This window comes from Homarus americanus, unplaced genomic scaffold (genome assembly GCF_018991925.1).
Source record: "Homarus americanus isolate GMGI-L3 unplaced genomic scaffold, GMGI_Hamer_2.0 scaffold20283, whole genome shotgun sequence".
NCBI lineage: Eukaryota > Metazoa > Arthropoda > Malacostraca > Decapoda > Nephropidae > Homarus > Homarus americanus.
The window spans coordinates 216,400-228,403 of NW_024742166.1; the positions used below are offsets into that span (position 1 = coordinate 216,400).

General features: G+C 41.2%; 1 protein-coding gene across 1 annotated transcript in view; it reads right to left on the reverse strand.

Annotated features, from left to right (window-relative positions):
* LOC121876512 overlaps positions 1-12,004 on the reverse strand; it is a 72,106-nt gene that overhangs the window by 45,169 nt on the left and 14,933 nt on the right. Inside the window, exon 3 of the mRNA XM_042381656.1 lies at positions 3,730-3,899. Coding sequence (XP_042237590.1) covers positions 3,730-3,899 — 170 coding nt within the window. The remainder of the gene's footprint in view (positions 1-3,729; positions 3,900-12,004) is intronic.

Consider the following 12,004-nt stretch of genomic DNA (forward strand, 5'->3'; position numbering starts at 1 on the left):
AAAAAATCCGGGATTTTGTTTGGTTCACGACTCAAGACCACTAAAGTCTTCCAACACGTATTTGAGTCCCGTGTGAGTATTATAGTGACTTTTAAGAGTGAGTGAAGTCTGTTATTATTCTTCCATATAATGCTTGAGGCTGTTACAGAATGCTAATGTAGGAAAACTTCCCCACCCTACCCCCCCCCCTCCCTTCCTCCATAGCCATACCCCTAAAATTATTATGCATAGTAGACCAACGTAATTTTTCTCCTCCCACCACCCGCCCACCCGCCCACCTACCCTCGATATCTCATCATTGTTTAACTTGTGTAGGGTACAAATGAGGAGGATGAGGGAGGGAGGGATATATGAGGGAAGGAAGGAAGAATGAGTAAAGTAGCTATAAGGGGTGGTGGTGGGATTTGGAGTGAGGTATCAGGAGAAAGGTATAAGAAGGGAGGTTATGAGGGAGGGAAGTATTAAGAGGGAGGTATAAGGGAGGGAAGTATTCGGATGAAGGTATAAGGGGAGGTAGTATGAGGGAGGGAAGTATGAGGGAGGGAAGTATTAAGAGGGAGATCTAAGGAGTCGAAGTATGTGGGAAGGTAGGTATCAGGGGGAAGGTATACGGGAGGGGAGGTATAAGGAAGGGTGAGGCGTGAGTAAAGTAGGAATGAGTGAGGGAGGTATAAGGTAGGGTGTGAGGGAGAAATGATATGAAATATAAGCTAGGGGAGAGAGAGCAAACCAAGAAGGGAAAAGGAGTGAGAGAAATAACTGTTCCCAGAGATGCAGCTAGGGAGGGGGGAGGGTGGTGGAAGGGAGGGTGGAGGTAATGCGTGAGGCCAAGGATAAGTGTGATGGGCAGTACCGTACGTGGTGCTGGTGGGGATGGTGGTAGTAGTGGTGGTAGTAGTGATGGTAATGGTGGTGGTTGTGGTAATGGTAGTAGTGGTGACAATGATAGTGGTGGCGGTGGTAGAGGTTATTTTGGTGGTGTTTATGGTGGTGGTGGTGGTGGTAGTTCTGGCAATAAAATTAATGGTGGTTGAGATGGTGGTTGTTATGGTTGTTGTGTTGTTGGTAGTGCTGGCAGTAATGATGTTGTCAGTAGTGTTGTTGACAGTATTGAGCCTGTCACTAGTCACTGCGTAATAACAGTAATAGTAATAGTGGTTGTAGTAGTAGCCATAGTAGGAATGGTGTGGTTATCCTCGTAGTAGTGGTGGTTGTGCTAGTAATCATAGTGGTAGTGGTGTGGTATCTCCTCTGGTCAGGAGACGCATGACAGGCAACCAATATATATTTCAGACTTCCGTTGGGTCTCTGGACTATGTTTTGCTCGTGTATATTTAAGTGCGTTGGTGAAGTGTGCTGGGGCAGAGAGCAGCTGTAAACATCGCTGACTCTAAACCTACGTTGATGGTGGACAATAGTGATTATTATGAGGGAAAGCGTTAGAATTTTCTGAATATAGTTCTATTTATCTTTCTATTCATAATGACACACACACACACACACACACACACTTCATCCTTGACCATCGAAGGGACAAGACGTACCTGGCGCTCCCCTGGCAGCAGCCAGGTCAATTATTATGTTGGCCCATACCAACTCCCTCCCCTGAACCTCTCCTCCCCACCAGAATATCAGCAAGTTCTCGCCAGAAGTTACTATTTCATTTAGGAAAGGAATGGAACTAGTGTTGGACAGTGGTGAACAGTGCTCAAGTCAGTGAAAAACAACTCGACAGTAACAGCTGAGTCGTATCCAAACTAACCTTCACACAATGAGGTCCCAGGTACCCAGTCATAACTGCATGTGAGACTCAACAACACCAGCTATGTGTTAATCCGTCCACGATAGGGAGGCCCGGGACCACACCTCACTCACTTGAGTGAGTGAGGTCATGTGACACCAGACCACGTGGTGTCCCAATGATGCTACAGCACCACGTAGTGAATGAGTTGCTACAGCAGCATGTGAGGTTCTTCATAACACCATCTGTGAGGGAATTACTACACCACGTGAAGTCCCTCATAACAACATCTGGGAGGGAGTTACTACACCACGTGAGGTCCCTCATAACACCATCTGTGAGGGAATTACTACACCACATCAGGGCTCTCATAACACCATCTGTGAGGGATTTACTACACCACGTGAGGTCCCTCATTACACCGTCTGTGAGGGAATTACTACACCTCGTGAGGTCCCTCATAACACCATCTTTGAGAGAATTACCCCACCACATCAGGTCCCTCATAACACCATCTGTGAGGGAATTACTACACCACGTGATGCTCCTAATAACACCATCTGTGAGGGAATTTCTACACCACGTCAGGTCCTTCATAACACCATCTGTGAGGGAATTACTACACCACGTCAAGCCCCTCATAACACCATCTGTGAGGGAATTACTACACCACGCGATGCTCCTCATAACACCATCTGTGAGGGAATTACTACACCACGTCAAGCCCCTCATAACACCATCTGTGAGGGAATTACTACACCACGTGATGCTCCTCATAACACCATCTGTGAGGCAATTACTACACCACGTGATGCTCCTCATAACACCATCTGTGAGGGAATTACTACACCACGTCAGGTCCCTCATTACACCATCTGTGAGGGAATTACTACACCACGTCAGGTCCCTCATAACACCATCTGTGAGGAGTTACTACACCACGTCAGGTCCCTCATAACACCATCTGTGAGGAGTTACTACATTACGTGTCTACTGTTCAACACCTCAGCGCACATGATCTATGTGACCTCCATTGTAAACATTAATCTGTATGTTCACTGTATGTTCCTTTACCTTTCTTTAATGAGGGCTTTTGTTAAACCACCAACGTCAATGTATGTAATAAGTCATTTATGTCCAATGTATATTTTCAGCCTTCGGGCTGCAGAACTTTTTCAATAAACCGTTAATTATTATTATTATTATTATTATTATTACTTTCTAATCTGTGTAAAACTGTTTGTATTGAACTATCAGGAACGGTTTAAGTATCAAGAATTAAGCAACTTAAACAAAGTATGTGTAGTGGCCCACTTGTTTGTTTGTGCGAGGGATCATAACTACATGACTGACTGACATAAGCCAAGTCAGTTTATTATTAAGAAAGATTAAAGTCAGCGACTGGCTATAAACTGACGGTGTTAATAACATCCCTTCCTGAGGCCATTCCTGCACCTGTTAAGTCAAGTATTATTACAAGTTCATAGACGATCTTGTAGGTTGTTTTCTGCCATTACTGTGTAATGTTAATATTTATGTTTCATTCAATATATATATATATATATATATATATATATATATATATATATATATATATATATATATATATATATATATATATATATATATATATATAGTAAGATGCCCGGTGTGACACACACCACTTTGAAGAAGTACTCGTGCAAGTAATTGTGTTACAGAATAGTGACGCACTGCGTACATTGCCTTACACACGTCCACTATCGTACCTAAACAAGATCTTGCCCGAAATACTCATCCAGTAGACAGTGGCGTCCTGAGCTAGTTAGATTCTATTACCCTTGTAAGTGGCACAGCAATACCTCCTGACTAGACCTCTGTTTAGACCTATTTATACCTGTTTTCACCTATTCACATCTGTGTGCACTTGTTTATCCCTGTTTTTAACTGTCTTCACTATGACTTAACTAACCTACATAATCCTCACCTCTAACCTACATAATCCTCACCTCGTTAAGGGCGTGGATGTCCTCGATGGTTATGACGCGATCCTTATTGTGGTCGAAGACATCAGTAAAGTAGTAAGTGAACTTCTCCACCTGGAAGTCGGACAGGTATATCTTCCCTTCTGGGGGCTGTAAGTCGTCGTCGTCCTCGAAGGGTCGTCGCACCCACGTCGCTGGAGGAGAGAGAGAGAGAAGCTAGAGTGAGAGGAGTGACATGTCGTGTTTGGGAAGAGGAATGATTGTTGATTGATATAACAAAGGTGCTTAAATTATCTAACCAGGAACGAACTCGTAGCAATGGTTTTAAATTAGACACATTTAGATTTAGGCGCGAGATAGGTAAACACTGATTTGGAAATAGAGTAGTGGATGAGTGGAACAAGTTACCAAACATCATCGTTAACTCAAACACTCTGGGCAGCTTCAAATATAGGTTGGACAGGTATATGAGCGATAGGGGTTGGATGTAAACGGGACTGCCCAGTATGGGCCAATGGCCCGCTGCAGTTTTCTTCATTCTTATGTTCTTATAGAAGTAAATACTCAGAGGAAGAAGAAGAGATAAATAGATAAATAGATAGATAGATCAGTGATATTGTGCTAGGAATTGAAAATAAGGAGAAATATGATGAAAATGGAAGGAATGAAAAAAGGCAACAAATTGGAACAAAAAGGACAAATAAAAGTTACAGGTGTATCGCATGAGAGGAAGTAGAGGAACAGGAACAAATGAAGACAATGCAATAATAGAAAGAACATAAACAATCACGAAAAAATGTGAAGGAAAAAAAGGTAAAGTTCAAAACATAATAATAATTGTGGTTTCTATCAATACAGAAGCCTCACGTCACAACGCTCCTGCACTTGTGTTTTACCCACACAAAAACTACATCCCACGAGTAGGAAGGAAAGTGGCTGAAACTTTTCCTCATAATAATAATAAATTTTTAAGGGAGATGCTTTATGGAAGTTAACCTAGAAATTTCACTTCAAACAACTTCATTTCCTGAAGAAACAAAAATAGCTGTAATCATCAAGGTAAAACACACACAAACCCTCATCTTATCTCTTATACCGACCTGTGTATTTTATATAATCACAAGGGCTATTCGACGAGATACTCTCTCTCTCTCTCTCTCTCTCTCTCTCTCTCTCTCTCTCTCTCTCTCTCTCTCTCTCTCTCTCTCTCTCTCTCTCTCTTACCGTGAGGATGAAATCAACGAGGAGGGGTTCGAACAAGGACCTGATTCAGAAAATACGGCAAAAAAAAATAATCTAAATAAATCGAAACACGAGACGAAATTTATCAAAGATCAAAGCAAGGTATCTATTCCGAGTCACAGGTGGGATATTTAGACGTTGAGGAAATTACAAGACCAATCAAATTCGGACACCAAAAGGAGACAATTCGAATATCTAGGTAGAAATTCGAACATTAAGAAAGTTTTGAACACCAAACAAATCTTGAACCCCGAGAGAGGGGGATATTCGAATAAACTTATTGTTTACATTACTGCATTCACTATTGTTCATTTCATAAACACGATAATGCTTGAAATCCTGGACAGTTCCGGCCTGAGAGATATTAACTAACACAGAGGTTATTTTGGAAACAAGGAAATAATTCCTATCCCGGAGCGGTACCGGTCTGAGGTATGTTAACTAACACTGCTATTATAACGTCAGCATGGGGTTGCTTCCTATCCTGGATGACCTCGGGCTGAAGAGTGAGATGGAGGAGTGATAAATACAGTAATAATGTTTTTATTTTGTGCACACGTAAATGCTTCTTGTCGTGGAGCAACTCTGGCTCTTGTGTTAACGAGAAGCGAGACTGGGAGGCTTCACTGGCGTTTCCCGCAAATGGATTTTCTTATGTTGTTGGTCTTCGAAAAGTTTGTCTCTTTTTACATCTCTTGGGTGACGAGATTCTTATCTTTGAAAGGCTTTATCTGGTTTGTGGAGGAAAGATGAGACAGGAGGAGAGGATGAGATAACTAGACCGAGAGAAAGAGAGAGACAAGGACAAAGGCATATATTGACAAACAGAAAGACAGAGATAGACGGAGAGTAGGAGACAGAAATTGAAGGGATGAAACTTTACAACTACTGATCACACTGACTTTGTTTCAGCAGAACCCTAAAAAAATCACTTCTCACACGGATATTAATTTCAGAGGCAGCTGGGAAAGTCATATTGTTTTCTTGAACCATTATGAAATATACTCGTATCTTGTCGACTTTTAACAACCATAACTTTTTCTGCTTTTTTTTATTGTTTTGGTAATTTTTTTTCTTTACCTTGTCGCCCTTTCTATGCACGAAGTACTTAACTCAGTGGCCATTCAGATGGTGTTCAAGTATCAGAGACGAAAAGTATAGACCTGCTGCCTCACATCGGCTCACGTGAAAGTCCACTCTCTCCCTCATTTGTGTATATTTTGTAAACAACACGAGTTTTCCGACAAGGCTGAGGGTATGTGGTCCTCCAGCTGACAGTATAACCTAGATAAACCTGTTGCCGATAAGACATGTATGTGAGGAGGAAAATAATGGAATTTTCTCTATAGCAATGAATTATTTTACGAGTTATTTATTAGTTTTGGTGGTTGGAAAAACATAGCAGTTGCTTCAAGTATATAAGGGATTCATTCGTCCTAACTTGGAGTACTGCTCTCATATGTGGGGTGGCTCTTCTTCTGTCCATCTGTTAGATAGGGTGGAATCAAAGGCATTTCGTCTTATTAACTCTTCTCCTTTAGTTGATAATTAATCTTTTCTCCCTTTCTCTTCTCCGCAATGTTGCTTCACTCTCTCTCTTTTAGAGGTACTTTAATGGGCAATGTTCGGTGGATTTGGCATCCTTTGTACCGCCGACAAGGCCGTGGGCTCGTAACACTCGTCTTGCTCGCGTTGCCCACCGTTTCTCTGTGGATGTCGGTCACACAAGAATAACTCGTTAAAGTACATCCTTCTTTCCTCACACAGCCAAACTGTAGAATGCTTTGCCTTCTTCTGTGTTTCCATACTCATACAATCTGTCTCACTTCAAAAAGCTGGTTTTCCTGCATCTTCGTGGTGTAAATTAATATATTATTTTTATTTTTATTTTCTGTTTACTCTTATTTTTTCGCCCCCTAGGCCCCGTTGTGGGTCGATGACCTGTGCCCGGGTGGGTTATTCCCCGTAAAAAAAAAAGAAGATAAATATCTTTGATATATTCATTAAATAGATAATTTAATATGAATACTGCATATATAATTTATTTATTGGTTCTTAAATATTTTATAATTTATATTTTTCATTTATAGTTTTTTATATTGAAAATTTGATTTATTCTTTCACTGCATCCAGGAAAATCTTTAACGAATCTCTCCCTCTCTCTCTCTCTTCATTCGCTTTCACTGTCACTTGTTATCACCGAGACGCTCCCCCTTTTACAAGCTTAACTCAACCAGAAAGTGGCTTTACTGGTGAGGGTCTTCATCCAAGTGTGAGTGCTGAGATAAAATTGAAATCCCTTCCTGAAACACCAACCCCCTGTACCCTCAGTACGCATACTCTTGGCTCACTCTACCATAAAGCACGTGTTAGGGGAAACTATACCTTTAATGAACGGTAACCTAGTCGTGCAAAGTTGTGCCGTGGGAATAAATTGTGATTGTGTACTTTGTTGCAGGAGTTGTGGAGTTTCATCTGTGTTCACTTAATACCAGAATAAGGCGTTGGAATTTAATATTGAGAGAGGAACTTAATACTGAAATATAATACTAGAATTTTATACTGAAATTTAACACTATTGCTTAGAAATGTTCTGAAACCTGAATCATGTATGTATGTATGTATGTATGTATGTATGTATGTATGTATGTATGTATGTATGTATGTATGTATGTATGTATGTATGTATGTATGTATGTATGTATGTATGTATGTATGTATGTATGTATGTATGTATGTATGTATGTATGTATGTATGTATGTATGTATGTATGTATGTATGTGTGTGTGTATGTATGTATGTATGTATGTATGTATGTATGTATGTGTGTGTGTGTGTGTGTGTGTGTGTGTGTGTGTGTGTGTGTGTGTGACCTAAATCTTCCTACTGTTCCAGCACTTTATAATCATCTCGCAGTATTGGCTGAGCACACGACACAACACAACACAACGTTTCACTTCAACAAAATAACCATACTGTATGCTCGAACCTGTTGAGCAGACGACACGGCAAAGTCCCTCCCTCCCCCTTCTCTCAGTTATTTTCGCTTTTCTTCTCATTTTCTCTCCCTCTCTTCTTTCATCTTTTGGTTCCTCTTTTGATGTCTCCTTACCTCTATTAATCTCTTTATTTCCTCTTGGTTTCTCTTACTCTTCATTTATATTGTTCCTCCATTCCTCCTCCATTCCTCCAACTATTCTCTCACTCCTCCATCCTCCTCCATTCCTCCAGCCATTCTCTCACTCCTCCACTCATTAGATGCATCTTAATTCTCCCCATCAGAGGCCAACATACATTTGCTCTTAACCCATCCACAATTTTTAGCAGCACTTCCCTCGCCCCTTCCATCCACCTTTCCTCCCTCGCCCCTTCCATCCACACCCCCTTGCCCCTTTCATCCACCCTCCCTCCTCATCCAACCTACCTCACACCTCCCATCCAATTCTCTCATTCTCCCATCTATCCCTCCTCACCACCCCCATCCACACTCCCACACACCTCCCATCCACCCTCCCTCTCACCCAACCCATCCCCACCATCAGTCACCTCCCATCCACACCGCCTCACACCTCCCATCCACACCGCCTCACACCTCCCATCCACACCGCCTCACACCTCCCATCCACACCGCCTCACCCCTCCCATCCACCCTCCCTCACCCCTCCCATCCACTCTCCCTCACCCTACGTCAACACCCCGGTCCACTAACTCACATTAAATACCTCTACTACATCGTTTAGGGTTCCACCAGTCACTGTCTCTTGGTGTTTGGTTAGCGGAAGTACCGGAGTGATATAATTATTTTTGATAGTAAGTGATATGGGAGGTAGTAGGAGTAGTAGTAGTAGAAGTAGTATTTATTTTTGTAATAGTAACAGTAGTAATAGTAGTAGAGGTAGTATGATAAAAGAGTCACCCATAAGAACATAAAACCCAAATATTATACAAGTAAACAAAGTATCGCCTAATCCACAATTTTCCCCTAAATTCTAACTTTCCTTCACACATAAATGTTTCCATCGTTCACGGGTGCTTAAAACTTCACAACACTTATATCACACACAAATGACCATTAAGCCTCGGTGCTGTGGGCTGTGAGAAAAAGTTATGTGATCGTGTGGCAGCCTAAAATAGTAACACAGCATTGTAAAACTTGGTGTTGGTAAAGGGAGGGGGGCGGAGGGGTGTACAGAATAGCTTGACTCGAATTAATTCTTGAGGTGTATTTTTTTATGTGTGTTCGACTGTTCATATTTTTATTCTTCTATTAGTTTTTAATTTGTTTTCTCTCTTACCGTATAATTTATCTTTCGGTTTTCAATTATTCTTGTCAATGCAGATATTTGGTATATGTTGCTTCCTCCAGGTTGTGTAAACACACACACACACACACACACACACACACATTGTATATTACCCTTGTCAACCACTGGTGAGACAAGACGTCCCCTAAAGGCGCTCCCAGTTTGAGCAGCCAGGCCGAGTCTGTTTGGCCCCCCTCCCCTCACCCTCCCCATGCTACATCCCAACTCTTTACCAGCCTTACTACACCGGGATTTATTCAGCAAAACATTTAAGTGATCAGTGACTCCAATTAATGATCGAGAATTCTAGATTATTAACCGACGTCAAGGATCGTCAACAGGATCAGGGTGGATGTTTTGTAATGGCCCCTGTCTCATCAACAGAAGTATTATATAAATGGGTTATTTACATCTGATTTATATTCAGATTCAACCCCTGTAACTTTCCACTGGCTATGGGGTGACATGTTCAATGCACGTGATAAGGTGTGCCCACGGGAAGCTGCGTCATACTATGCTGAGTAAAGGCATAAGTAGCCGGCTCTCTGGCCACCTGAAGCGAGCAGTAGTTTGATATCCTTGACTAGAGGAAGACGTTATTTGAGAGCCGCAGTGGATGGCTCCGTCTTCCCTCGAGGGGAACGACGCACCCATACCGTTCTCCCTCGATTGGTCACTACTCAAAGTCACTCACACCAACTAATATCGAACGGACGTTGATTCACGTGTTTATACATAAACGCCGTCCCTTTCTCATCATACTCATAAATAGTGGAACTTACGGTTGATCTACACTCAGGAATTATATAAACATAATACTTTTATAATAAAACAAGAAACTTTAATTGGGTTTCGTTACTAAAGCCCAATATAATATATGTGAACCAACCTGGTTAATTGGGACTCAACCAACCGGTTCAGTTTAATACAATAGAGATATGGTGTTTTAATTGCTTAGTCTGCCTCGGCAAGGACCGGGTGTTCCCTCTCTCGTCATTTGATAAAGCGTCTCCTTGTGTAGTTTTCAAGGGGATGAATTCTAAATCTTTGTCAGTGGTTAATGAGAGGGTTTCGGCACTCTCTCTCTCTCTCTCTCTCTCTCTCTCTCTCTCTCTCTCTCTCTCTCTCTCCTCATTTACGTAATTGATTCTCTTCTGGAGATTGTTAGCTGAAGTGGTTACAGAAAACGTCGTATAATTGAAGAAGTTCTATATGTAGAATGTAAGAGAAGTTGATAACCAGGAGAATCGGTTTATGCTACAGGATAAATCATAGAGAATTTAAGCATTTCTTTAAAGGGATGATGGTGGTATTATTATTATTATTATTATTATTATTATTATTATTATTATTATTATTATTATTATTATTATTATTATTATAATTATTATTATTATTATTATTAGGGTTGTCACTATCATTATCATTATTATTGTCTCTACTCTGATCATGTTCATCAAATATATTTAAATTATCAAGAGAAAATTAGTTAGTTCAGTACGTGAGATCGTGGTCATATTCCTAAAGCGTCCCCATAATTATTATATTAAGCCAACGACCCCTGTGAAGTGTGTGTGTGCGTGGCGCAGCGGGAACTGATGAACGTGCGTTGTTGTGGAGTGAAGCGGGAGAGAGGGTGGAGTGACGCGGGGGAGAGGGGGACGGGAAGGAGCAGGAAGAGCTAGAGGAGGGGAGGAGGTGAGATGAAGAGGTAAAGAGGAGGGGAGAGGGTAAGAGGGATAGGGAGGGGAAGGAAAGGAGAGAGGAAGAAGGAGAGGAGGGGAGGGGGAGAGAGGAAAAGAGAGCGAGGGGAAATGAGAAAGGAGAGAAAGAGAGAGAGAGAGACTACGGCGAGAAAATGGGGATGGATAAGGAAAGATCAGAGAGAGAGAGAGAGAGAGAGAGAGAGAGAGGTCATACAGTATTATCTCACACTAGGTTAAGTTAAATTTATATTAGGTCGAGTTTTATGTTAAGAAAGGTTACTTCTGGACACTCCTACTTCCCTTACCAAGTTACCGCAGTCGTGTATGAAAGAGAATGATCATTAAGACATCATAAGGCTGTTTTGTCAGGAAGGGAAGATTTGGTTGTCAAAATTTAAGGTATTCATTCCCCTGAGCATTACAGGCACTCAGTTTTAGGAGGGTAATGGGGGGGGGGGTCGTTGAGTGTAGTTTGACCTTAAATACAGGCTGGTAAGAGGAGAGTGGAGGAGAACGTCACGGCTTCAACACAGACATTACCACCGTGTTTCACAGTCTATGTTTAGAAGGGTCGGTGGTTATGGTGAGTGCTGAGGAGGTGTATGTGCAGGACGACCATGTTAACATTGTTCCTAAATGTTTTGGTCTTATTGAATTTTTTTTCCTTTATATATATATACAGTATATTTACAGGATATACAAGATATAAAGGGCAAATTTAATATATTCTGAGCACACTTATACTACAAAGATCATAATATACCACAAAGTATTTCCTACTCTCAATTTCCCTTCTTACTTGATTTTTATTTTCCCACTTTCTCTGTTTCTTTTTCTCTCTATATTTGAAATTTAAATAACAAAGGTTCGTACCCTGAATAGCCTGAAATAAGGTAAAGACAATATCAGACACAACTCGTAGTCTACGGTGTTATCATGTCGCGTTTAACTTACTGCTCCTATAACCTGTGTGAACTGTATGCATCATGAAAAATTTTGGTCATGTTCAAAGATAGAAATGTATGCAGTAATCTTTATATCATAGG